The sequence below is a fragment of the Camellia sinensis genome, chromosome 1 (assembly GCF_055761805.1).
Source record: "Camellia sinensis isolate YWXY chromosome 1, ASM5576180v1, whole genome shotgun sequence".
NCBI lineage: Eukaryota > Viridiplantae > Streptophyta > Magnoliopsida > Ericales > Theaceae > Camellia > Camellia sinensis.
This window is the reverse complement of record NC_138961.1, coordinates 235,971,423-235,998,548: the sequence shown is the minus strand read 5'-3', so window position 1 is coordinate 235,998,548 and position 27,126 is coordinate 235,971,423. Positions and strand designations below refer to the sequence as shown.

Below are 27,126 nucleotides of genomic sequence, written 5' to 3'. Positions count from 1 at the left end.
ATCTTTTTGTATTACCTGTCTTCTCTAATGTGTAGTAACAGCACCAAAAACTGTTTTTGCTTTAGCTCTAGTGGCACACAAGACATTCTCATAGTTCTTTCTTCGTAACTCTTTTATATGATAACACAGAAAGAAAAAAACCCAGAAATAAAACCAAGCTTGTTTGCAGCCTAAACAACTTGTCTATGTCTTCAACCATTCAATAAAATTGTTAAGGTTATTGTGAGAGCAGCCACCTTCTTTAACACTTTTTGTAGCCACTTCCTTTAGATCCAAAGCCCTTGCTTTGATTGTCTTGTTGCTGAGCAGTTGCTCCACCTTATCCTTAATTTCTTCTTGTTTGATGATCCCACTTTCATCGTGGTTAAACCTCAATCCAACTTTCCAAACTTCACAAATGTAATTCTGATTAAGAAACTGGTCAGCAAAGTATGGCCAGCATAGGAAAGGGATTCCATTGCTTAGGCCTTCCATGGTAGAGTTCCAGCCACAATGGCTTAAAAAGCAAGCAACAGAAGGATGACCCAGGACCTTCTGCTGAGGAGCCCAACCTACCATTCGCCCACGAGTTGCTACTCTTTCTTTGAAACCTTGCAGGTAGGCATCATTGTTCTTATTAGTTATATCTGGCCTCACAACCCATAAGAATGGCCTGTTGGCGATTTCAAGCCCCAAAGCCAATTCTTGGAACTGGATCTGGTTAAAAACCGTGAAGCTCCCAAATGCAACATAGATGACTGAGTTTGCTGGCTGTTGATCAAGCCATTCCAAGCAAGTTGAGTCTTCCGGCCAGAAGTAGCCTGCTGAATTTCCAAGTCGATTTCTTGCCAAAAGTGGACCTATGGGCAAGATATTTGGAAATAAGCTAAATGCTGCAGGCTCGAGCTCATAAGTTGAATTGCAAATCAGCCAGTCTGCCACTTGCACAGACCGGTTATTTCTTACATTAAGTTCAAAAATAATTTTCTGTGTGGTCAAGTCACCAATGCATGCCCATACTAAGTGTGATGTGCTAATGGCAGGCATGGTTGGTGATAGTTGAATCATTTGATTCTTGGTAGGTGTTCCTGTAAAAAAAAGAAAAGAAAAAGACAATAATAAATTAATAATTTTATAAAAATAAAGTGATACCACCTACAATGATGATTGAAAAAAAGATAAGAAAATTGATTACCTTGCAGCATGATGTGGACCTTTTCTTTTTGAAAAGGGATAATTGTTTTGTGGATGCAAAACGAATTGTAACAATTTTATCACAGTAAGATCTAAATATATTTATGTTTAGACTCAAGCGGAAAAGTTTTTTTTTCCAATATTCAAAACTTTGCAAGTCTATACTGTGTGTGCATCACCTTTGCAGTTACCCTGACAGATTCGCAGTGATAAATTTTCCAGTTTTTGCTTTTGTTATTTGTAGTTTTGGTTATCCTTTAATAACAGCCCACTTTATGGTAGTTATCATGTGTAGGATGCTTGATTTATGAATTACTTGTAAAATTTCAGGCTGAACATTGTTCTATAGTGACAAAATATGCTGTTTCCTCTTATTTTATATTTTATTTTTTATCGTTTATTTCTTTATTGTCATGAATTGATTGTTTCCCCTCATGTTTATTTTCAAGGTTATTCACCGTGATAATTTTCCAAAATGTTTCTCTAGTCCCCCAGTATAATAAATTCTTGAGCCCCCATGTTGTGTTATTCAAACAGGTAATCAAAACTAATTGCTAAATTTGTCTATTTTTAATTGTAAGACAAAGGTTTCTTATCAATTATCATGGTATCAGAGCCAAGTTACACAGGTTAGGATTCCTTTCGCAGATCATCATTGATCATCGCAGCCCCTGTTCTCTTCATCGCACTTCGAAGCTCGATCTCTCAACTGCTTCATCTGGTTTGATTGAAGCTCTCCACCTCTGGTTTGATCAAAGCTCTCTACATCTGGTTCGATCGATTCTCTGGTGACTTTGATTGGTTCAGTTCTCTCTCTCTCTCTCTCTCTCACTATGTGCTTTGCCTTGGTTCTCTCTTTCTGATTGCTATTTGAGGGTGATTGGGTTTGATTATTATACGTTTAACCTTTGGGTCTCGTTATTATAAGTTTGACCTTACGGACTCTTTAATTATAGCAACAACTCTGGTTGTGTGATTGTCTCTCTGCTTTGATTTTACTGTGTTGCTTAATTATAATACCATGACTGATGATAAATTACAAGCTATCACCACTAAGTTAGATGGTACTAATTATTCCTATTGGTCTCATGTAATGAAAAATATAAACTACAATTCACAAGGATATGAGTTTTTACCACTATCGTTTATTATCCCGTCATCAAGTAGTGCTGGGATGCTGAATTTCAAAGCCAAGAGTGCAGCTGCAGCAGGCCAAAAGGCAGCTCGCTTGATTTGCATCTTCTCTGCAACTTCAAGGGCCCATCCCAAGAGCTGATCTGCAATAATGCAAGTGATCTTGTCGTTGTCTGATCCATTAATCTTTTCTATGAGCTCTTCCAGCTTCCCAGGCATGACCTGGAAGATTGCTTCTGTTAACTTCCCCAATTCATTTCTATCCTCCCAGGGTTTCAACCCATCTGGGATTGATATCAGATGTATATGATTCTCTATACAGTCTTTCCCTGCCAATGCGTTGATGACTCTTTCTTGAGTAAATTCAGTGTTCACAAATGTGACTTTGAAACCATGTTTGGCTAAGCATTGCATGAGCTCCAGCATGGGAAGGACATGGCCTTGAGCAGGATAAGGAATAGCTAAAACATGTGGTTTGCCCATATTTGCTACTTGAGAAATCACTAATATGGCAAATACTTTTATAACTCAATTTCTTACTATTATAGGTCGCCACAGAGGTTTATGCTCAAAGTGTTGTCCATATGCTTTAATATTTATGCTTGCCCAAGTTGGGAACCAACTCTTCTTCTTTGTAATTTTTTTTATATGCTTTAATAATTTTATGTGGGTCCAAGTTCTTATTTTATTTTTATGTGCTCAAAGTTTTGTCCATATGTTTTTTAATATTTATATGTGGGTCCAAGTTGGGAACCAACTCTTCTTCTTTGTAATTTTTTTATATGCTTTAATATTTATATGTGGGTCCAAGTTGGGATCCTGCTCTTCCTCTTTGTATTTTTTTTTTCTTGCCTAGTTTTACTTTTGTACTTTGAGCTGCTCTACAGCTGTTGTTTGGTTTATTACCTTGTCTACTGCTGTACTTGGTGATAATCATTGCTTCAGTTTAATGTATTATGTAGCTTTCTCCAAGAGATGAAGACTGTATATGTAGTATCTGATGGGAAACAAGTTGACTTAGATAATGAGTCCATATCCTATGAGGCTTGTTGACCTGGTTGTGTAAGGTGATCCTAAGTACTGCATAATTGTGAGTTCCTTATTTGCTACAATGGCTGCTAATATCTATGCTGATTATCTCATTTTCTATAAAGTTTGTTTTAATTTTGTTTTGATTATTTTTCAAGATAAATGGTTTAATATGTCGCTGTGAGGTTGCCATTTATTTATTTATTTTTTAAAAAAGAAGGTTTTTGCTGTAGTACTAGTAACAGACATGGCATTCTCATAGTTCTCTTTTGCATTAATTATGTTGTCTAATGTATAGTGACAACACCAAAACCTATTATTTGCTTTAGTACTAGTGACACAAGACATTTCGTAGTTCTCTCTTTGCATTTGTATTTTACTTGACTCTTTTATATGATAACACAAAAAGGAAAAAGCCCAGAAATAAATTATAAAACCATGCTTGTTTGCAGCCTAAACAACTTGTCTACGTCTTTAACCATTCAATAAAATTGTTGAAGTTATTGTGAGAGCAGCCACCTTCTTTAACACTTTTTGCAGCCACTTCCTTTAGATCCAAAGCCCTTGCTTTGATTGTCTTGTCATTGAGCAGTTGCTCCACGTTATCTTTAATTTCTCCTTGTTTGATGATACCACTTTCATCGCAATTAAACCCCAATCCAACATTCCAAACATTACAAATGTAACTCTGGTTAAGAAATTGGTCAGCAAAGTATGGCTAGCATAGGAAAGGGATTCCATTGCTTAGGCCTTCCATGGTAGAGTTTCAGCCACAATGGCTTAGAAAGCAAGCAACAGAAGGATGATTCAGGACCTTCTGTTGACAAATATTTATTTTTCATATATTTTTCATCGTAAACTGATATAATTTACAAACTCAATACTAATTTTGGGTTTCATGTTTTTTTTCTTAATTCTTTTTCTTCTTAATTCTTTAAAACGTATTAGGATTTTTTTTGATGTTAAATTACTTTTTTTTTTTCCCTTTCATATTCTTATTTTCTTGTGCATTATTTTATACTAAATACCAATTATGTATTATTTTATATTATGAATTTGTAGTTTAAATTCTATGGTGATTCTATTTATAAAATTATACTTTATTTCTTATATTATTTTATGTAATCACATCTCACAGGAAGAAAAACCTGCACAACAACGATACTTTTGAGGAACCTCGAAAGTATCATCAATTGAAAGTATCAACAATTCAAAACATAAAACAATTTACTATTCAACAATTCAAAACTGCACAAAAAGTATCATCAATGTCACTATATACAAGGTGCACAAAACAGTGTGATACAAAGTGTACAAAATAGTGCGATACAAAGTGCACAAAACAGTACGATACAGGGTGCACAAAACGCCGACTGGCCACCATTTGTGGCCGATAAGGTTCACTTTTGGCCGACATATAGCTCCTGAGGTCAAATTGTGGCCGATGGACCTCCATAGAGGCCAATGGAAATACATCCGTCGCCAGAAGTTTCTACACTAGTTTTGGAAATTGAGCACGGCGTGATCCACAATATTCTCTTTAGATTTTATAAAATCTATTGAGATTATTCCATTTGACAATAATTGCCTTACGGTATTATGTCGATGGCGAATATGTCGTGACTTACCGTTATATATATGATTCTGTGCTCTGCCTATTGTAGATTGACTATCACAATGAATGCAAATAGCTGGTACAGGTTTTGGCCACATTAGATTGTCTTCTAAGAAGTGACGAAGCCATTCTGTTTCTTCTCCTGCTTTGTCTAAAGCAATGAACTCTGATTCCATTGTGGATCGTGCGATGCATGTTTGTTTCGTGGATTTCCAAGAAACAGCAGTGCCTCCTAGAGTAAAGGCATATCCACTAGTGGATTTTGAATCATTAGTATCCGATATCCAATTTGCATCACAATAACCTTCAAGTACTGCTGGATATCGAGTAAAGTTCAAACCATGATCACGGGTGAATCTTAGATATCTAAGAATTCGAATGATCGGCTTCCAATGATCTTCTCTGGGGTTACTAAGCATTTCATGGCAAAGAGCGTGTTGTTTGGGTTTTTCTTAGCCAATTTATAACTTTTGGCTTTTGAAAAGTTATTTTAGACTGTTTGGTTAAATTTATTTCAAATAACTTCTGATTCTAACAATTTCTTTTAAGTCAAAAAAATTGATTCTGAGGAGTTGCTCACCTATTGCTTTTGATTATCAGCTTTGACTGTGGACATGTTAATTTACAATTATACTCTTAGATTTTTTTATTTTTTAAAAAATAGAAAAAGATTCAAATGGACTATAGAATATTATTTATTATTTTTTATGAGAAATGTAGATAAGTAGTGGATAACAGAAAATAAAAATTAACTGAAAAAGTTATTTTACAACTTCTTTAACAAACACTAAACTTAAATCTATAATCCAACAGTTCACCAAACAGATTAACAGCTTCTGATTACAGTCATAATCTATAATCTGTTAAGTTATAATCTATAATCTGTTTTAACAGTTATACCAAACGGGGCAAAGCCACGCTCTTCGCTCTTAAATGCAGATCCATTAGTTTGGTTTGAATTTGTTTTGTTTGTTTGTTTGTTTGTTTTTTTTTTTTAACATAAAAAATATTATAAAAAGTTTATTATTTTTATATGATTTTACATTTTTTGAGAATGAACATAATTTTTAAAAATTTAAAAATATCTCATTAGTGTTTATTTTTGTCAAATTAATTTATATATATTTTTTAAATAAAAAAAATAAAAATAGCATTATGTAGATTTATTTCAAAATCTATCATTTTAAAAAAGTTTAAGAAACTAAATTTCAAGAATAGTTTATATTTTTCTCATTTTCACTAATTCAATCAATTGAATAAGATAAAAATACTTAAGATTTGTTTGGTAACATTTTTATTTATATTTATAATTTTTTTGAAAATTCTAAACAAAAATTCTCTTGATGTATATTTTTGTTAAAAAAATATATAAGCAATTTGCCAATTTTACTGCATTTTTATGACCATTTTTTTTTTTTTATTTACATCTTTGTCTGACCTATTTCCACCATCATCCTTTGTTTATCACCCCATCAGTCATGGTAGCTATTGACCAATCAAAAATATTTGGGAGCTCTAAATATTTGGGAGCTCTAAATATGAAATTTTAGAAAGGCTCTAATGAGTTGGTTTTCTCATGATGTGATGGTTGTGTCTGTCTTTTTTTTCTTTTTTTTTTTGAATTTTCATCTCACTAGAACTGGTTTAGTACTCTTTTTTAGAGGGATGTATCATGACTGATTGACCTATTCACTACCTCCGACGACATGATTGTCACCTACTATTTTCAATTATCATAAAGAGCTTTAATTATGTGATAAAGTAAAAAAAAAAAAAAAAAAAGAAGAAACAAAGACACAAACATCACATCATGAGTGAGGCCCAACTCTAGGGGTGAGCATGGTCCGGATTGAGATAAAATCAGGACTAATCCGTTATTTACGGTTTCTGAAAAATTGGAACCAATCCAATCCGTTTAAATCATGGAACCAATCCGAACCAATCCATTTAAATACGGATTAGATCGGTTTAGGACCACGGATTCACATAATTAAATAACAAAAAAAAAAAAAATATATATATATATAACATTTTAATTTCATAAAAATATAAACATAGCGCTATATTAGCTCCATAATAGCAACATGTTTTTCTATAATAGCGACATACTGTTCTAGAATTTAAACAAGCATAAGAAAATTGGTTTCACCATAAGTATTTAGACCATTACAAATTAAAATTAAAAACTAACAAATAAAAGTAATAAAAGAAGATATTACACGGTTTTAGGTTTGAGTTTAGATTTTATATAGAATAAGAGAAGATACTATGTGGGAGGATGTATAATAAAAATATAGACTATTTATATACGGTTCGGATCGGTTCCAATTCGGAATCGTGGGGTTCAATCCGGAACCAATCTGTGGACTACGGATTTTTAATTTTTCAATCCGGAATCGAACCGCGGATTTAAAAAACCAATCCAAACCTATCGGATTGGACTGAACTGGATCGAATTACGAATTTCACGGATTTCTTACTCAGCCCTACCCAATTCATTAGAGCTCTTCTAGAGCTCTATATTTAGAACTCTCAATTTTTTTTCCTTACTTCTTATAAACAATTCATTTAATTATATTTAAAATAAAATTTTATAACATGTATACTAAACAATTTTTTTAATAAAAAAAATAAATATAAATATATTTAATGTTTTTTTTTGATGAATAATATTTATTTTTTTTTACAAACTAATATTAACCAATTGTAAATATTACAAAACAGGACCTTGGATTTTGGGTTTTTTTTTTCCCAAAAAAACTACCCCATCTGTCAAAAGAAATGCTGATTATGGGGGCCATTAAATATATATATATATATATGTAAAATAAAACCCTACAAACGAATCGAGTTGACCTGAGCTTTGCTGAGTTCGAGCTCGGCTTGTTAAGAAACTCGGCTCGAGCTCGGCTCGGCTCGTTAACATTAATAAAACTCGAGCTTGGCTCGATAATTTTGTTAATATTATTTATATTATTTAAATAAAAATGTTTAAGTAAAAAATATTTTTATATTATTTAAATAAAAATATTTAAATAAAATATATTATTTATATTTATATAATATGGCACAAAGGTTTTTGAAAATATGTTAGAGACAATTGTCCTACTGGGACATTTCAATGGTTGGAATTCATTCTGCCTAAAGATGGATGGTAGAGATGAGACTTTCTCTCCCACTCTACTTTAACTTCCCGTTCACTTAACCCTAAAACTTTGCATCCAAGACTCTGAGGCTTGCAAACATTCCTTTTCAAATTTGCACCATTTTTCCTCTCTCTCTCTCTCACTCTCTCTCTCTTCAAACTTCTCAGAGATCTTTCTCTCCCTCGGCAACATCTCTACCACCGACAGCAACTCTCCACATCCGCGCTATTTCTACCGCTACGTCGCCTCCGATCTCCACCGACATCAACTCTTCATCTCTTCTCCCTCTTGGATCTTCTCTTAACCCGCCACGGCGCCTCCGTCCACCGTCAAGAGTGTTTGGGTTTGTGTTTTCTAAATCTTAATCCATCTTAATCCATGTATTAAATGGAATCACACTAAACCCAGAAAAAATTGAAGCAGGGCATACAAAGACACTATATACATCAATTTGGGTTTGTGTTTCTAAGATTTGAGTTTGAATTTGAATTTGTTTTTTCTAAATATTAAAATTGATATGTTTGTGTTGGGTTTGTGTTTGTTTTTGTTGTTTTTTCGTTTTTTGTTTTTGTGGTGTTATGTTTGTTTTTTTATTTTTCTTATGCAGCTTTCAGTTTTGGATCTGAAATGAGTTTTGATTTTTGACATGATTTTGATTTATGAAATGGGTTTAATGAGTGTTGATTTTCAAAAACATGGTTTTCTATGATTTTGAAAATCAACCAGAAATTGGTAGTGACCACATTTGCTGGCATTTGATGTTTGGACATTAGCCCACAGCTCTTTGAAAGCTGTAGGACATGAGCCTAAGCATAGACCAATGGGGTCTGTCACCCTACTCAAATTTTGAGAAATTTAGCAACTCTAAATTTCAAGAATTTTACTCTTTGAAAGGTCCATGAATTGAGAATTGGGTAGGGGTTAACATGGGTGTTAGGGACAATAGGAACAGCCAAATTAAAGCCATAGATAAGGGGAATTGACGTTGGAGTCGTATTCAATTGAGTGTGATTGATTTTCCTTCTGAGAAGTTGGGTTCATGTCATAGACAATATGATATTCCCAGATATGCTTTTTTGTTGCTTTCTTTTTTATTACATTGTAAAAGCAAAATTTTCTCTGAACACTACTAATATATAGTCTTTTGGGCCAGGATGATGGGAATGATTCGAAGTGTATCAAAGTTTCCAACTTACAGGAGGAGATTTAGGTAGATTGTGAAGGCCTTAATCATTTATTCCATAGAAAAGAGGGTGCCAATAGATCATTTTCTATGAGATCAGTTGCCTCTGTTGAAGTTGTGTAAGACTAACTTCAACTTATTATTTTTTGTTATGTATTCATGTAAATTCTTATAGTTTGTGAGGAACCTTTAGGATGTGATGACAGTAATTGTAAAAAATATTTTGTTTGAAGAATAAATTATGGAAAATTTAAAAAAAGAAAAGAACAGAAAGAAAGTTATCATTCAGTGACTTTGGTGTTTGAAGAATTCATATAGAAAGCAGTGAAAATGCAAAATTGCTCTTCCTGCAATTTTTTCCCTTCAATTTATTGATAGTCCATTATCGTCAGTATGAATTTTATGAGATTAAGTAATGAATTTTATATTTGAAAAAAAAGGAATCTCAATTTACCACATCATTTAATATAATTTTATTTGTAAAAAATATTATAATTGCAATAGCATTATCATTAAAAAGAGGAATTGGTACAAAACTCCATGGAAAGGAGGTCAAACATGTTACATAAAAGTGGACAAAAAGTTCAATATTATCCTCCAATAACTCAATCTTAAAAAAATTAAAAAAAAATCCTCTATTAACTTGTGAGAGAGAGTGTTTTCAAAAATAATTTGGAAACGTGAGTATATTCAAAAATAATTTGAAAATTTTGATTGTTTTAGTAAAATGTATTATTTTTGACAAAATTATAATAAAATTTTATGTAAATTTAAATTTTAAAGTTTTATTTTAAATTTGTAAAAATTATTTTTAAAATTTGTAAGTGTAAAATTTTATTTTGTAAATTTTGCACTTAAAATTTTTAAGTGTAAATTTTGTAAAGAGCTTGAATTTATTGACTTTGTTCTTGGCTTTAAACAAGGTCCTTTGAAACTTCTTCTACTGATATCTACTATTTGCATTTTGTCTATTTCAACTTCAACACCAAAGAAAACAAAATGATTACTCCAACTTTCAAAAGCTGTAATGTAACAATCACTGATTTGATATAGAAAACAACAACCCTCCCTAGCTGTTTCCAACCCCACTTCTTTATCCCTTTTTTTCATTGCAATTAGAATTGAAACTCTGTCCTTTTATTTTATTTAATGCCATTCTATATTTACCTCTGTTTTACATGGCTCCATGTATCCCCTTGTACCCAACAACATCACTTCTTTTTTAATTGAAATCAGGAACTTGGAGTTAATCAATTTAATTTGTTTATATTAATGATGCCACAAGTCTTGAGGGAGGAAGGTTAGTAACTGTAGGAACTATAGAAAGGTACACTTGGTTATTTCATTTCTAAATAGAAAATTATTAGATACTCTAGGAGTACCATGTAATATAGTTTCTTTTTTGCTTTCTACTACACCTTTCTTATAGGTTGAGACTTTTATTTATTTATTATATCTAATTTCCTCTTAATAAAAAGCTTTCCCTATAATTTACAGGTGGATGAGACTTAAACCTAGGTAAAACTCTATGCTTATTCATTTTCTCAAAATTTTCCCTTCGCATACTATTTTTGATTTGATTATAGGTTATAATCAAACTCTTATGTTTTTGTGTGTTGTGATTATATAGCATATTCTATAATTTTGCCAGTAGAATGTTTGATAAAATACCTAAAATAGAGTCTCTTCTTTATTTCCTTCACTGTAGTTACCAAGTGGAAGCATAAGCTTGACTGCCTTCAGAGTTTTTGTGCTTTGAATTTGGTATGGTAACTCTCTTTATTTTATATCAAATAACACTTTCGTGAGATGCAGTTTGGCTTTGCAATATTTATGGCAAATGATGCCAGGGCTTTGACTCATTTTCGTAATAGGATGGTGAAAGAACATGTTGTGGATGACTTTGACCATTTTAATTTGATCTTAATTTTATTTTCTGCAATTGAACCCGTTGCTCCATAAATGTTTTGGTTAGCACATTGGTTTTCCATTGTATATGGAATTTTAATGAGAATGTTGTGAGTGTGGGAAAAGGTCATTGGAGCTATTCCCTTTCCAAATTTGAATTTCATTTTTTATAATCTATTTTTAGTAATGGGGTATGTTTATAAAAATTCCATCCTTAAAGAAAAGGATGGTCGGGATAGCTAAGAATGTTCTGTTACATATTTTTGTACTCCTCCGATTGAAAATTAGGTTGTAGTGTGCGCCTCTACAGCTTGCTTCTACTTTATGATAAGTTTTTGATCGGTCATGCTAATTTGGGTCTGATGAAAATGAGCAACGTTGGTTGTGATGATGAAGTTGATGTCATTACTAGGTTGTGAGCTACTTATCAATTACGACTGTTAGCAAAATTGGTGAGTACTGTATTGAATTTGGTAATTCTGTTAAACCTAGTAAAGGTTGACAAGTGCTACCGCTTGAAAAATCCCAATAATCAGTGTTATCAGTTTTTTTTTTTTTTGTTGGGATTGCCTTCAGGCACGAGTTATACGCTAGGAGAGCTTAGGCATCATTAGCTTTATAGTTATTTTTGTCCTTCTGCTGATGAAGAAACTTATCTTCATTTGTCATTTTCAAGTGTATGGAACTATGCACTTCGTTTTCAAGTGTAAATTTATAACTTTGTCATGTGTATATGTGAAAGTAATTTGTGAATATACTAATACACTTTCTGAATATTTGTTTTGATAGCTAAAAGAAGTTTCTTTACCCATAAAACGTCTTTCGACTATGTGTAGTAGTGTAAGCACATGCATTGCACATCAATATATTTATATTGGTGCAAAGCTGGGAGTTTGAGGGCAAAATTTATACTATTTTTGGTTTTATCATTACCAAATTTTGAAAATGATTGGTCAGGGCAAAAATAAATTTTATTATATCAGTTTAGTCTTATAGTTTATTTAGTTTTAATCTAAATTTTGTTTTTGTTGTGGCAGGGGGTTGGCTGCTACCCATGAGCTAACCAAATGGATCCAAAGGGGTTGGTTTGATATTTGGCTTATGGTCATATATTGGAAGCGAAATGAATATGAATAGGTGTAGGTGAAGATTGAAGAAGGTGATGGAGGGTTATCCTAAATCGCATCTGTTGCCCAAAAAATAACCTAAGAGGGGAGGTGAATTAGGTTTCTACAAATTAAAATTAATAATACCCCAATAAAATTAACTACTAGTACAACAAATTATTAACAAGCACAATGATGAATTTAACAGTAAATGATCAAGCAAAATAACAATGAAGCATAACTAACATACAAGGTAAATCAAATGATTAACACATGAATATTAGATAGCTATAGCAGTAGTAGGAAAGTAAAGAGATTAGGGAAAAGGAGACAAACAGATTTATAGTGGTTCGACTTTAACCAAGCCTACATCCACTCCTTAAGCTTCACTTAAGATTTTTCACTATTTTCTAGCTTCACAGGGATGCTAGCAACCTCTTTACAAATGGAACAATCCTCTACGGATTTTACACAGACTTCACAAGCCCAAACCCTTACAAATCTTAGGTAATTTACAATCACTCTCAAGATTTTAAGAACACAGTATTTGTAACACTTTTACAAGATGAAATGGTATTTTTGCTTTCAAAGAAAGCTTACAATAAATATCTCTTAAAGATAGATATATAAAATGAAGTTTTGATTTTTCTGTAAATCTCACACAGGAAAGATGAGCTTAATGCTATAAGGCTCAGTGTATAATTTCTGAGAATAGATGTGAGTGATTATAGATCAAAGAACATTTTCAAGTTTTTTGTAACTTGTTTCCATTAGAGGCTTTGGTATATATAATGAAAATTATAGCCATTTATAGCCGTTGTATTCATTTGAATTTATAGCCATTTATAGCCGTTGTATTCATTTGAATTTATAGCTGTTGTAGTCATTTGAATTTATAGCCGTTTATAGCTGTTGTACTGCCATCATTACTAATTTGAATATCTTCCATTTAAACCTTTTGAACCTTTTAGCCTAATGTTGTACTGGGCTGTTTGAACCTTTATTTTGGGCTGTTTGAACTCCTGATTTAATCAAATATTAAATACATTCTAATAATATTTAGGATAAAAGTTTAGGTGAGAAATAATGAGAAGAAATAAATTTTTATTCTATTTTTCTCTTTCAAATAAATCATCAAAATAAATTTTGATTAAAATATAATTAAAGAAATTATCAAAATAAATTTTGGATTATATTTTTCTCTTTCAAATAAATTAAAACATAATTAAATAAATCATCAAAATAAATAAGTTTAACAATCTCTCCATTTTTGATGATGGCACACAATGATGTTTTGATTTGATTTGGAAGTAAGAAAAACTCCCTCTCAAGTTATGCTCCCTGAATTCATTTCTAAATACATAGGTTAGCACATGTGTAATAAATAAACTTTAATTAGAGACATGATATAAGACTAAGATAACATCAGATTAGTTTGAAAATAATACCATAATACATAACATCATAAGTTTCTCTCCCTGTGACATTATTGTACGAGTGTGAAATAATCTTATCGTATAATCCTGTTGATCAAGTTTGCACTCCTCCAAACAACGTTGCTTTGCCACCTGAAAACACAAACGTGAGCTAACCGGCGAGTGTGTGCCAGAAACCCCTCCGATGCCTAAATCAACAACTAGACAATAGACAATAAGCTCTGTGTATTTTAGAGTAAGAATTGTGATACCTGTACATAGGTCCTGCTATGAGCTTTTCTAGATTCTGTCCGGCCCAATCCTAGTAGGATTCCAACTCTCCTTATAAGAGTCCTATTAGGAATCACACACCTTACTCACTTCCAATCAAGTGAGATGGTTTGCACAATCCTAGTAGGACTCTACTCTCCTTAGTAGAGTCTGCCTAGGAATTACATTCCCAAGGATAATGCATATTCTGATAACTCCTTATTCACTGTTTGTTTAAGTGAGATAGTTGCAACTTTTACTCTGGCTAACACAAGACATAACTGTGCTTACACAACTCGGTGCTAATTAAGTCAATTTAGTCAACCTAGTCTTTGGAATGACCTCCTGCCGAGCTATTTTTTAGCTCAGTCCGATTCCCACAGATACCTCAGTCTACGACCACTAGACCAGGCCACTGATAGCCCATATTTGACCGAACCAATGCGACCAAGGACCAAGGCTACCGAGATAATTATCTCGGTCTGTGGCTCGGCCCAAGACTATATCTATCTCGGTCCATTCCAACGGACTTACTTAGATTGGCCCAATTTATGCATAAATTACCCTCTCAATTGCCCTTTAATTCCATCTGCGTAGCATGATTGGGATTATTTTCCTCTAGCTGAGTTAAGAACCCCTGACTCTGCCGAGCTAGAAAACTTGTTCGGTTTTAATAAGTCTTGTCAGTTGCTCAGAACGTCCTTTCACTAATCTAGTATGTGGCGTGCCCTCATTAGCCCCGTTCTTCTGTTACAGCCGTCATGCCAAAAATTTGAATAATCTCGCCTTTTTGCCTTCAATGTATATACCCTTCGAGTTTGCAATCGTACAGCGAGTCGTTCTTTCTGTGTAACCGGGCTATATATCCCACATTTTGTAATCATCTTCCAATTAATGAATTTTTTTGATCTCTTGGCGGGGTTACTGCGTTTCTTTTTCAATGTTTTGCATCATTCCCACTGCATGTCTAGCCAAACTAATTAGCTTGGCCTTGCTTGGTCCTGTCGACCTTTTTTGGCCGAGATATACATCTTGGCTGAACAATCCAAAAAACTTGTTGGTCAAACCTGCCAACCCGTTTTGACCGAGGTAACTGTTATCCCGACCAAAGATTGCAAAAATTTTGTTGGTCAAACCTGCTAACCTGCTTTGGCCGAGGTAACTGTCATCTCGGTCAAAGAGTTCAAAAAAGTTTTGTTGGTCAAACCTGCCAACCGCCTTTGCCCCCCAGTTGTGCAAGGAGTCTAAAAATTTTGTTGGTCAAACCTGTCAATCGCCTTTACCCCCCAGTTGTGCAAGGAATTTAACAAATTTTGTTAGTCAAACCTGCCAATCGCCTTTGACCCCTAGTTGTGCAAGGAATCTAGAATGTTTTGTTGGTCAAACCTGCCAACCAATTTTCCCCCCAGTTGGGCAAAGATTTTTGCGTGGTCGGTCCTTCTTGTCGACCGCGTTAACTTTTGCCAAGGGTGTTCTGTCTGACATTGCTGTTTGTATCGGACTCTGTCTTAATACGCATCCCATCTTCCTCGACCAAGATGTGTTGGTGCACTCTCTCCATCAGGGCTTCCATAGTAAGAGGCGGCGCCATTGTTATTGAATTCCTTAATTTATTGTTAGCCGGCAAACCTCGTTTGTACTGTGCGATAGCTAGGTTTGTGGGGCAATCTCTAATCTAATTAAAAGTTTTCCAATACTGGTTATTGTAGGACCTTAATGTTTCTTTCTTGCCTATGTCTATGGAGAGAAACTGGTCAATCTCCACTGGCGTCTTGGTGTTTGTTCTGAATCTGGTCACAAATGCCTCTGCTAATTGCGCCCATGAAGCTATGCTACATTCTGGCAACCTTTCAAACCATGTTAAACCCATGTCGCCGAGATTAGAAGGAAACAGGATACACATCAGAGCCTCGTTTCACCGATACACGGCCATAACCTGGCGAAAGTGGCGAAAGTTCATGTAGGGGTCTGACTTTCCCTCATAAGTAGTGAATTTGGGTTGGTGGAAGCCTGGGAGTAATGGTGCGTTCTCTATCGCCGGAATGAACGGCGAGCTCTGCAACCTTACCAACGCTTTGTCTACTGGTTCAAAGGCAAGGCGCGGCTCTGGCATCCCAACCTCGACACTCTCATGTGCTCTAGGAGCCAATCGTTGTAATGCGGAGACTCTGCGAGGGTCGCGAGCCTGAGTGTCTTCTCTCCTTCGAGCCCTTTCTTCAAGCACTGTCCGTAAGTCCGTCGACCTATACAACTTCGTGTGCCTAGATGTTGTTTGGTATGAATGTGTGGGCCGATAGCTGCTTCTTTCTGTGTAAGACCTTTCAGTCCTCATTCTCTTAGACCTGGAGTAACGAGTCCTGGAAGTCCTTGATTGTGTATCGCCTAACTTGGGGATTTTACTTTTAGCTTGTGATGGTGTGACTTGTCTGTCATGATCTTCTGAGTGGCGAGGGTGCTCCTTGCTTTTGCCCACCTCTTCTTCCGCCGCCTCTTTGCCATTTATCTGGCATTTCATAGTCTCTATGTCTGCCACCATCCTTTGTATCAATTCATCTTGCTCCCTTACCCGATCTTCTAGAACTTGAAGATCCAACCTTTACTTCTGTCTTTCAGGGCTTTGAGAGCGATAAGGACTGGAGCCCCGTCTTTCACGGGTATCCCTACGCGGGTTCCGCTGCTGGGGATCTAACTTTGCCATAGGCGGGATAAAAAATAAGCCTTCGCGCCTTCCGCCTCCCTCCGGGGTTTGCCCATCAATGACAGAGTGTGGCAAGTCTTCATTGTGCGCCATTGAAATCAGTTGAAAGAAAACTTAATCAAAAGGTTTGTTCTTTGTGATTGCAATTCCCACAGACGACGCTAATTGTACGAGCGCGAAATAATCTTCTCATATAATCTTGTTGATCAAGTTTGCACTCCTCCAAACAACATTGCTTTGCCACCTAAAAACACAAACGTGAGCTAACCGGCAGGTGTGTGCCAGAAACCCCTCCGATGCCTAAGTCAACAACTAGACAATAGACAATAAGTTCTATGTATTCTAGAGTAAGAATTGTGATACTTGTACATAAGTCTTGCTATGAGCTTTTATAGATTCTGTTCGGCCCAATCCTAGTAGGATTCCAACTCTCCTTATAAGAGTCCTCCTAGGAATCACACACCCTACTCATTACCAACCAAGTGAGATGGTTTGCACAATCCTAGTAGGACTGCGACAACCCTCACCTCTGATTAGCGTTAACTCATGATTAAGTATGATAAGTAATTGATTAAGATGAAATCTTATATTGATTACATGAGTATGTTATTTTAATTGCATTCTTATTTGTTCGATATAGGAAGATCTGTTCGTGTTTTGAATTTAAATTGCGAATTGAACGCCTTATCGGCAACCGATTCAGAAATTGACTTGTGTTATATGCTAGTTAGGATTTATAGAATTTTATGGTAAGTTTAATTGAAATTCGGTTTGGAACAATTAAATTAGAATAAATAATGTTAAATTACTTGAGCCTAAGTTAATTACGCTCTTGCCGTTGAATGGGCTCCCTCAAGACCATGTCTTTTATACCTATTGCATGTTTGACACCATTTATCTTCCACCTCATTGTGCTAATACGTGAGAGACAGAGAGACTTGAGGGAAATTGAATTCAACAAGAGTTTTTGCTTGAAATTTAGAAGAATTGAAGGAAATTTTGAAGACTTGTCTACATTGCTTAAGGATTTCGCATAGGTGAAGTTTGATTGAGAAGCCTAGGTAAGAGCTCAACTTTTTAATCTTTTTACTGAGCCATCTAGGACTTGTATATGAATTAAATAGGTGAATTAATGGGAGAATTGAGCTAGAATTTGAGGAAGATAAGTTAATTCATGCATGTATGCCCATACCATGGAGTTTGAAGTTTATTTTTATGAAATTCTCACATGCATGTTCTTATCATAGTTAAAGTCCAAGAATTCACCATGTTTTGAGTTGAATGTTGCATATGATCATGGTTTGAGAAGCTCAAGATCAAGAAACTTCATGCATGTTATGTTCTTACATTGTTCATAAAAGTTACATTGAAATTGTGTTCAATTGGCATACTTTTGGGCTTTGATTTTATAAAATGATCTTCAAAACATGTTGTATTATGAGTTTCTAAGTGTTTTCTAGAAATTTGACCCAAAAGGATGAGTTTTGGCATGTTTGATTCTTGGTTTGAGCTTTGGGAGCGAATCTGGAAAACCCAGAATTTGGCTTCCTCGCTCGAGCGAAGGATTCCACGCTCGAGCGACCACCTTTGTTTTTAGACTCTCGCTCGAGCGACGAAATGTTGGCTCGAGTGTAAATCACAAGCTCTCAGGTTTTTGCGTATGCAGACGCACGCTCGAGCGGCGAGACCTACGCTCGAGCGATGAGCTATGTCTCATGCTCGAGCGAGCATCGAGCGAAGAATTTCAGCAATCAGTACTTTTTACATTTTTGCAGATCGCTCAAGTGAGGGAATCTACGCTCAAGCGACCTCACTTATTCGGTAAGCTCGCTAGAGCGAAGGAGTCTACGTTTGAGCGAGACCCCTGTTTTCAGCAAGTTTTGAAAAATGTTTTTAAGTACCCTTTTTGCATCCTCATTTCATCCTAGGCATTCCTAGGCCATATTTAAGGCATCATAATGAGGATAATGTTCTAAAACCACACCAAATCAAGTTAGGGGCTAAGTTATTAATCCCGAGTGTGTAATTTAGTGTGTGTTCGTTCTGCAACTATGTAGGTTTGGTACCCAAGGACGCTAAATAGCCTGCCTATAGCCCAGTAATCTGTGAGTAACAATGTTGTAAAGATATGTTTAATTGTATTTATTTTCAAATTGATAAATCATATTGCTTTCTGAAACGATACATTTTATTGATTGAATGATGATCCTATTTTGAATCGTATTCGTGCTATCTATAATGTATTGTGATTGTTATTGTTTGATATCGTTATTGTTACAAAGATCTCTGTCAGTTCCAAATCTTGGAACTATTGTTATTGTATAATGGCCATCAATTGATTGTTCGGTCTTTTAAGACCTAGTGTATTGTTGTTATCGGATGTACCACGTATGATTTAATGAACATGATAGATCGAATTGAATGATTGATTAACAAACGACATTGATTGAAAATGTTCTAATGCTAATCGATTGTTTCAAGACTGTAAGGACATCATTTTTAACCTCTTTACTCATTTGTTATTCACTGGGCTTTAGCTCACAGTTTATATATATATATATATGTAGGTGGTCAAGCACTGGACCAGAGCTAGACGCGTCGAGTTAAGCTCATGTTTTGTCAAGCCAACCATTGTGCCTCACCTCGAGGTCCCGAACCTGCACGAGTTAAGGCTGTTTTGGGGTGTTTCAGATTCACCCTTTTTGTCTCTGTTATTCTATCGAAGGTTTAAGACTTGGTTGTACAGTTATGGTGAAGGGATTAGGTCCCTAACCTGTATGTTATGTGTATCTGATATGTATATATGTTTATGGTTTTGAATATGGTTATGTCCATAAAAGTCTTTTTCCATTCAGGTTTTCACAGCTCATTCGACATCTTTTTTTTATTACTGATTGGCTTCCGCTAGCCCCTTTATATTGTATTATTGTCTTTACTGTTAAGCAGACCTTTGGTAATCACGGATTACTGGCCGGTTATGATACTAAACCCTTAGGAGCGGGTTTGGGTCGTGACAAGGACTCTACACTCCTTAGCAGAGTCCTCCTAGGAATTAAATTCCTAAGGATAATGCATATTCTGATAACTCCTTACTCACTGCTTGTCTAAGTGAGATAGTTGCAACTCTTACTCTGGCTAGCACAAGACATAACTGTGCTTACATAGCTCAGTACTAATTAAGTCAATTTAGTCAACCTAGTCTTTGGAATGACCTCCTGCCGAGTTATCTTTTAGCTCGGTCCGATTCCCACAGATACCTCAGTCTACGACCGCTAGACCAGGCCATTGATAGCCCACCTTTGACCGAACCAATACGACCAAGGACCAAGGCTACCGAGATAATTATCTCGGTCCGTGGCTCGGACCAAGACTATATCTATCTCGGTCCATTCCAACGGACTTACTTAGCTTGGCCCAATTTATGCATAAATTACCCTCTCAATAAAAAAGAAATCATGGGTTAGAATTTGGAGGAGGAGGAGGAAATTAAAGTGATAAATGGCACCAAAAAATAAATAATCAAAACAGATATATATATATGATTCGCCCGCGTCTTTTTTTGTTCGTTGAAAGTCACGTCGGACACGCGTCCTCACTTTTGCATCAACCGATCGACAAAAGCGAGACGGGTCAATCAGTCAATCAGCTGCCTCGGCTCTCTCTCCCTCTTGTCGTCTTCTCCTCTGTCTTCTTCTTAACCACTCTCTTCGCCTGCTTCTTCTTCTTCACCTCACTCTCTTCTATCTTTTCTTCACCACTCTCAGTCTGTTCTCTTCTATTTCTCTGCAACTCATTTCGTTTACATCTCTCACCTCTAAACCATGGCTTCCTCATCCCATCCCCTCACTCTATTTCTGGACCTGAACAATCCCATAAGCTCTGCTGGACCAAGTGCCCCTACTCCTACTCTTCTTGTCATTCTTCTTCTTAATCTTCTCATGATGTCGATTGAGCAAATTATGGCAGCTCAATCTGACATAGAAGCCAATCATTTCACACTGACGTCCTGTATGGAGACGGTGACGACAGTCACAAAATTGGCTCACCGATTGTAGAACAGGACGAGTGAGCTCCATCAGGTCAACGCCAACTCTCTTTGCTCCAGCGCATGTACAAGGATGCGCGAGCAGAAATAGGCGCACTGAAGGCCGAAAATAAAGAGCTTAAACGGAAGACCATTTCCATGGCCCGATTTGGAGCAACATCATTCTTGGCCTTTGATAGTCAGTGAGGAGTTGTCGCTCTCGACGAAAGCACGGGGGTAGGGGTGTCAAGGGTCGCCCAAGGTGATAAAAAGAAGAAGAAAATGATAGAAGAAACGAGTAAGTAAGATCGGCGTATGGCCAGAAAAAAAATGAAGGGTTTTTGTTTTTATATGTTTATTTGGATCGGCGTGTGGCCGTAAAAAAAATGAAGGGTGTTTTTTTTTTTTTAATGTAAATATTTGTATTTTGATTTGTTGTTGTGTTTATGTTTATGTACTGAAAAATGAAATTAAAAAGCAGAGAAAAAAAAACAAGAAAATTAAGCCCAAACAAAAAATAATAATGAGAGACCAAATTGCTAATGAGTATATGAGAAGCATTTAAGCATGATCTAATTCTCAATTTCTTAGCTAGAGCATACCAATCTCAAGACTATAATAGACATAACAGTGCATAGATCAAACAAGGTTGCTAAGCAAGAACATAAATATGGAGCTAAAGTTCAAGTCACTCTTCTTTGAGGAAAACGATCTTCCTTTTACATTATCAACAACTAATCAGCTCAAAGGTTATGTTGTAAGAATTAAGATACCAAAATCATAGAGATACCAAAATAATCAAAGATACTAAAACAATCAAGTCTTTTTTCTCCCTCGATGATATTTTCAACAAAATCAAGCAAAGGAGGGAGTATGATACAATATATAGGATGAAATAATGTAAGTCTCATTATAGCACAAATAATCATCCATATCAAGGTAGCTCTATGATTCCAAAAAAAAAAAATGATAGTATATAATGATCATACAATTGAAGCTCATACCATTTGACAATAATGGGCAAAAAAAATAGTAACATGTGAAGGTGCAAGCCCATAAGTTTGATATCAAAAACATAATAGAAACTAAGGGGATTTTAAAAAATAATCAACTTGAAATTCTTCCCCTTGTTTCATTTGGCAAATTCAATAGGAGATATGATAAATGAAAGCTCATAACTGAAATGTTCTCCTCAATAATATCAAATAGGATGCCAAATGTGACCAATAATGTAACGCCCTCAAAATAATAACATTAAACCCATCAAATAAGACATGCGTTGACATATGAACTAGCCATATTCTTTTATACATTAGAGTTCCATTACATAGGTATTACATGTTAACATCAAAACAAAATGCCCTACGGGCTTACAGCTTTCCAAGTTAACACTTGGTTACAACAAAAGAGCACTAACTCGTTTACACATTAAGCCCTTGGCTTGAAGTTACATGTATTACATCAAAAGTTAAGCGGCAAAAGTATGTCCGCCTCTAGCCTCCCAGCTATGTCCTTGGAGGTGGCATGCAACCTGCACCTGAAAATGATATTCCCATATAGGGTGAGCCACAGCCCAGTAGAAATACACTAAACCAACCATGAACAAAGCCTAAAATATTAGCAATTGATAGATGGCCAACACTGATACAATCACATAAATCACATATTTATGTCATACGACTTATGAGTCCAAGTTCCCTTTCATTTTTCCCTTTTTCAACGGATAGGCATATAAGCACTAACCACATTCTCGACAGATATGTATAACAACAATATCCACATTCCCAGATAAGCAAATAAGCTATATCCACATTCTACAACAGATATGTATAACTACAATATCCACAGATAAGCATATGAGCTATATCCACATTCTACAACAGATATGTATAACTACAATATCCACAGATAAGCATATGAGCTATATCCACACATCACAAAGATAAGCATATGAGCTCTATCTTCACTTCTCTAGACAAGCATATGAGCTGTATCTACGGAGTTCATCCCCTATCTTCTCCCAACACTAACCGGTTTAGAGGTACATCCCCTATCTTCCCCTAAACCGCGGAGTACATCCCCTATCTCCTCCTCTACACATAACGTATACAAACATAATGGTTCTATGTACAACCACTCAATACATACAGTTAATGTATTCTATCAACCGTCAAGTCCCATGACACATTCCATTGATTAGTTTCCGTTTGCCTAATCATCATGCATTGTCTACAACAATCACGACTATCCTCCACCGATAACCCAAAGCAGTTATTTCTATACAGAAAATAAATGCACAATGGATATTCAATCAACATTTCACTTCCTCATTCCTCACAATTAATTATCTCAATTAATTAAACAATGTAATTAGGTCAATTCCCATAATTAACATTTCAACCCTTAGGTCCCATTTTCATTAATGGTTTAACATTTATTCCATTTCTCTATGCCAAACATGCATCTAGGTTTATTATGAATAAAACCCCAACTTTTGTAAAATTGCACCAAAACCCCAAACTTTCACAAAATTACCAAACCAACCCCAACATCTCAAAATACCAAAATTTAAAGACAAAATCCATAGAGAGGAGTAGGATATCCCTACCTCAAATTCGGAGTTCCAAGGGATCCAAAACCCGAGATTTTCAGATTAAAATGAAGCCCTTGAGGATCAACAACTTTTTTGTAAAGGCCAAAGGTGAGCAAATCACTCCTACTAGATCAAAACCTAGAGAGAAGGTAGAGTCTAGAGTGAGAGGCTCAACAATGGTGATTTTGGAAAAGTAAGAGAGAGAAGAGAAAGTAAAAAGTGATTTGAAAAGTCACAATTTCGGGACTTAAACCCAGTCGCCCGCTCGAGCGTAAAACACCCCGCTCGAGCGTCACTCACAGACTCCCGCTCGAGCGTCCAAACTTCCGCTCGAGCGCCGGATGCACTCTCCCAGCATTTATACAGAACCAGGCCTCCGCTCGAGCTTCCAACTCTACGCTCGAGCGGCACTCAGACAACCCCGCTCGAGCGGCCAATACCACGCTCGAGCGTACAACGCTGCACAGGAAAATACTGAATGGGTGTAATCTCCGCTCGAGCTCCAAAACCCCCGCTCGAGCGTATAGGCCAAAACCTGGGCAACTAGTTTTGGTTTCTAAACTCAACCAACCTGTAACAAACCTGCCCAACACATCCTATAACTTAATTACGAAGTAAAAAAAAAATGTAAACACAATAATAACCAACTACCAACATCCACGGACACATGTCCGGATCACTGTACAACAAGGGTAAACCCGGGATCGCTATAAATAAGGATGCCAAAATGATACCAACATGCAATCTACCAAGGATACCAATATGCAATTTAGAAGATTTAACAATCATAACTCAAACATTATGTAGAATACTAAGGGGTTGTTTGGCATCTACTAGATAAGATAAAAAGCCAAAAAGTTATCAAGAAAGCCAAAAAGATCCTTTATCTCGGAAGATTGGGCGGCAAAACCCTGTCTGACTTTGCAGAGGGTAAAATTACGTTTCTGCCCTTCCTTTTTGAAATTGCATCAGTCGAATATATCACAGAATATACACGATCAGAAAGCCCTTTCCTTCTCCAACCTCACAAATCCCTCAGTCAGTTGAACAAAGTCTAGTCCGTCGAAGACACCGCCCACTGCCGGAGATCCGTCACACCCTTCACCTTGCACCACCGCCACAGCTGTGCCAAAGGCAGACCTCGACGCCATCACCTGAAAACTGTAACAGACAGGAAGGACCATCCCTCGTCCAGATCTGCACCACCGCCGACCAGATCTACACTACTTCGGCCCGTATCCCCCAAAGAACAAGGTAACATCTCTTCCACGCCACTGATTCTGGGCATGTGAACCAAATCTGTACATTTCCCCATTTTCGGCGATTTGGTAGTTGCGAAGAAAATCAATGATTTTTCCTGAATTGCCATGTACTCTCTGTACTATCACACTTCCACTTTCCAACCTTTTCTTTTGTTTACCTTCTTCATCACTCTCTCCTCTGTTCCTCCACTTTCCTTTGTCTTTAATGGCTGCCCCATAACCTAACCCCTCTATCATACAATATGCGTGGTTTGATGTTTTAGCCTTCTGGGTCTCTCTCTTTTTGGTCGGTGAAGATGACCCACACAGCCCTTCAAAAAATTTGTAGATTTTTTTGTCCTGGGTGTCTGATGGTATTGGGGATTTTTTCTTCCGTGAAGCTTTTATTTTCTCAGATACCCACTGACAAAATATTATATATTTTGACAAATTTTTTCTTGTTTTTTTTCTCTTGGTAATGTTGGGCTTCTATGCTTGTAATGTTCACAATTTTCGGTTTGGATATTTCACAGTTGCTTGAGTTTGTTGGGTCTTTAATTGTTCAATGATGTTAAACTTTTCTAGCATCCAAAGCACATTGTCGAAAATTTCGGCCCTCATGTTGTTCACCTTATAGATATTGTAGGTGGAGTATAATTATTGGTGTTCAGTGTTAATTGTTTAGCTTATAGACAGTGTTGTCCAGCTTATAATATAATTCTTCTCATATTTATAAATTATCTCATACGGTCAAAAAAAAAAACATAATAATGGTATTAACAAAATCCTCTAACTTGGTTTGTTAAAGAAATGGAGTAATGTTATATAATTCATCTCGTGTTATTATTAAGAAATTCTATAATACACTCTTTCGTAGGATTTGTTATATGTCTTCTTTTTTTTAATAGAAGGGTTTATTAAAGTTTTGTTATGATCTTTTCTGATATTTTTATTTCTCAGTTGATGTTTCAACCATTTGGGTCTGTTTATTTTTTGCTTCTTCTAACATCTACAAAACAAAATGGAGATTAGTGTTTCCAGCATCGTTAGTGTATGAGAACAATTTTTATTAATGAGACCTTATCTGCATTTCATAAAAGGAGAAATAACTGTGCACATTGCTTAAAACATGAATGATCATAGTAACAGGAGAAACAACTGTTTTTCCTTTTCCAATTATCTTGAGTAATAAGCACATGACAAGCAATTCTCAGAAACCAATTTCGATCCAAAATTTAGATTGCTGCTCTAAAGATAATATATATTGCATTTCATAGAGTTATATTCAGTACAATTTAATAAACAGTTCAAAGCTTAAAAGATCTTCCAGGTGAATAGCATTTCAGATTAACAACTGACAGCTTTTGGTAATGGTAGATAACAACTTTTCTAAATGGAAGCCACAAGGATGAGTTGGTTTGGAATGGATAAATGAATCCATGGATATTCATGATGCATCTATATTATCTCACAGGCAAGTTGCATAAATACCATACACTATAGCAGTAGAGCTCCAATATCGAATGATTCAAAAAAAATTAAAAATACAGAACAAGTACGTAGGGTGATCAGATTCTCTCTTAATCAATTTTAATGGGCAGAACTCCATACTATTGAACTAGCTAACTGGGACCATGCTACATAGGCACAACAGAGGCTACATTTGATGTATCACTGCAGTGAATATATATCTGTGCATGTTTATATATGAAAATCCTTTTCAGAGCAGTAATCCAACAATATAGAAGGCATGAACAAGAAGAACCGCATCAAGAATGAACATGAAACTATGAAATCCAGATACGGTCTTACTTTTTTTTTCAATTGTTTTAACTAGATGGATGGGAGTTTCTTAAATACATATTGCTATTTACCATTTTCATGTTGTGCCAATGGTAATTTTTTGACATTTTCACAATTACTGTTGCATTGTAGTACCGCAATGGAGCAGTCACAATCGCCATCCACACCTTCGAGACATTTGCGTAAGCGTGGTGGTAAACAGTCTCAACCGCAGTCCAGACTAGCTCATAAAGCAAATTGGGACTCTGACACGGTGCGCATGTTCTTGCAACTTGTTATCAAAGAGTTGGACTCAGGTTTCAAGGGCAGCTTCCATACAATGACAATGCACGGATACAGGGCTATCGCCAAGGCCTTCGAGGAGCGTACACATAAGGTCCATGAGGTGAAGCAACTGCAAAACAAGTACGCGTCACTGAAAAAGGATTGGCAGTCGTGGTCACGCCTGATGGACAGCAGGCATGGGCCAACCGGCATAAGTTACAATGAAGCAACTGGTTTGATACAAGCATTCGACGACTGGTGGGCCCATTATGAAAAGGTAATAATTCCATCATCTTCTTTGTAATATCCAACGTGCAAAATTAAATATATGTTACAATATATTTATCAAAATTCTTCAAACATATTTTAATGTGACCAAAAACAAGAACTAAACTTGGTTAGACTTTTCACCCCAACAACCGTTGTTATACTTGCCAAGTGGCCTATTAGTATCTCTATCTCGCTTCCTATGTATGACTGTTTTGTGAAATTTGTTTAACTGCTTTGTGAGTTTCTGTGGCCAA

The 27,126-nt window shown here is 35.8% G+C and overlaps 1 protein-coding gene and 1 long non-coding RNA gene across 4 annotated transcripts in view; one reads left to right on the top strand and one right to left on the bottom strand.

Annotated features, from left to right (window-relative positions):
- Positions 1-30: 30 nt before the first annotated feature.
- On the bottom strand, positions 31-2,988 carry LOC114275195 (UDP-glycosyltransferase 83A1). Its single transcript, XM_028217190.2, has 2 exons — positions 2,310-2,988; positions 31-1,067 (listed from the first exon to the last, which is right to left on the bottom strand). Exons 1-2 carry the CDS (start codon positions 2,788-2,790, stop codon positions 184-186), a joined length of 1,365 nt encoding a protein of 454 aa, XP_028072991.2. The 5' UTR covers positions 2,791-2,988; the 3' UTR covers positions 31-183.
- The window catches only part of LOC114298238 (uncharacterized), a 47,039-nt gene continuing 21,656 nt past the window's right edge, over positions 1,744-27,126 (top strand). Inside the window, exons 1-4 of one of the 3 annotated variants that reach the window (XR_014346440.1) lie at positions 1,750-1,974; positions 9,251-9,399; positions 10,778-10,798; positions 10,989-11,044. This is a non-coding gene — a long non-coding RNA (uncharacterized LOC114298238). Of the gene's footprint in view, positions 1,975-9,250; positions 9,400-10,777; positions 10,799-10,988; positions 11,045-27,126 lie in introns of all 3 variants that reach the window. The other 2 variants (XR_014346444.1, XR_014346443.1) reach the window with 2 other exon arrangements.

Bases quoted from the DNA above. Each gene is read 5' to 3' on its own strand.
- LOC114275195 (XM_028217190.2), bottom strand. From the start codon at position 2,790: ATGGGCAAACCACATGTTTTAGCTATTCCTTATCCTGCTCAAGGCCAT. The intron at 1,068-2,309 runs GTAAAAACTCAT...TTTTTTTTACAG, and splicing joins CGGGATAATAAACGATAGTG to GAACACCTACCAAGAATCAA.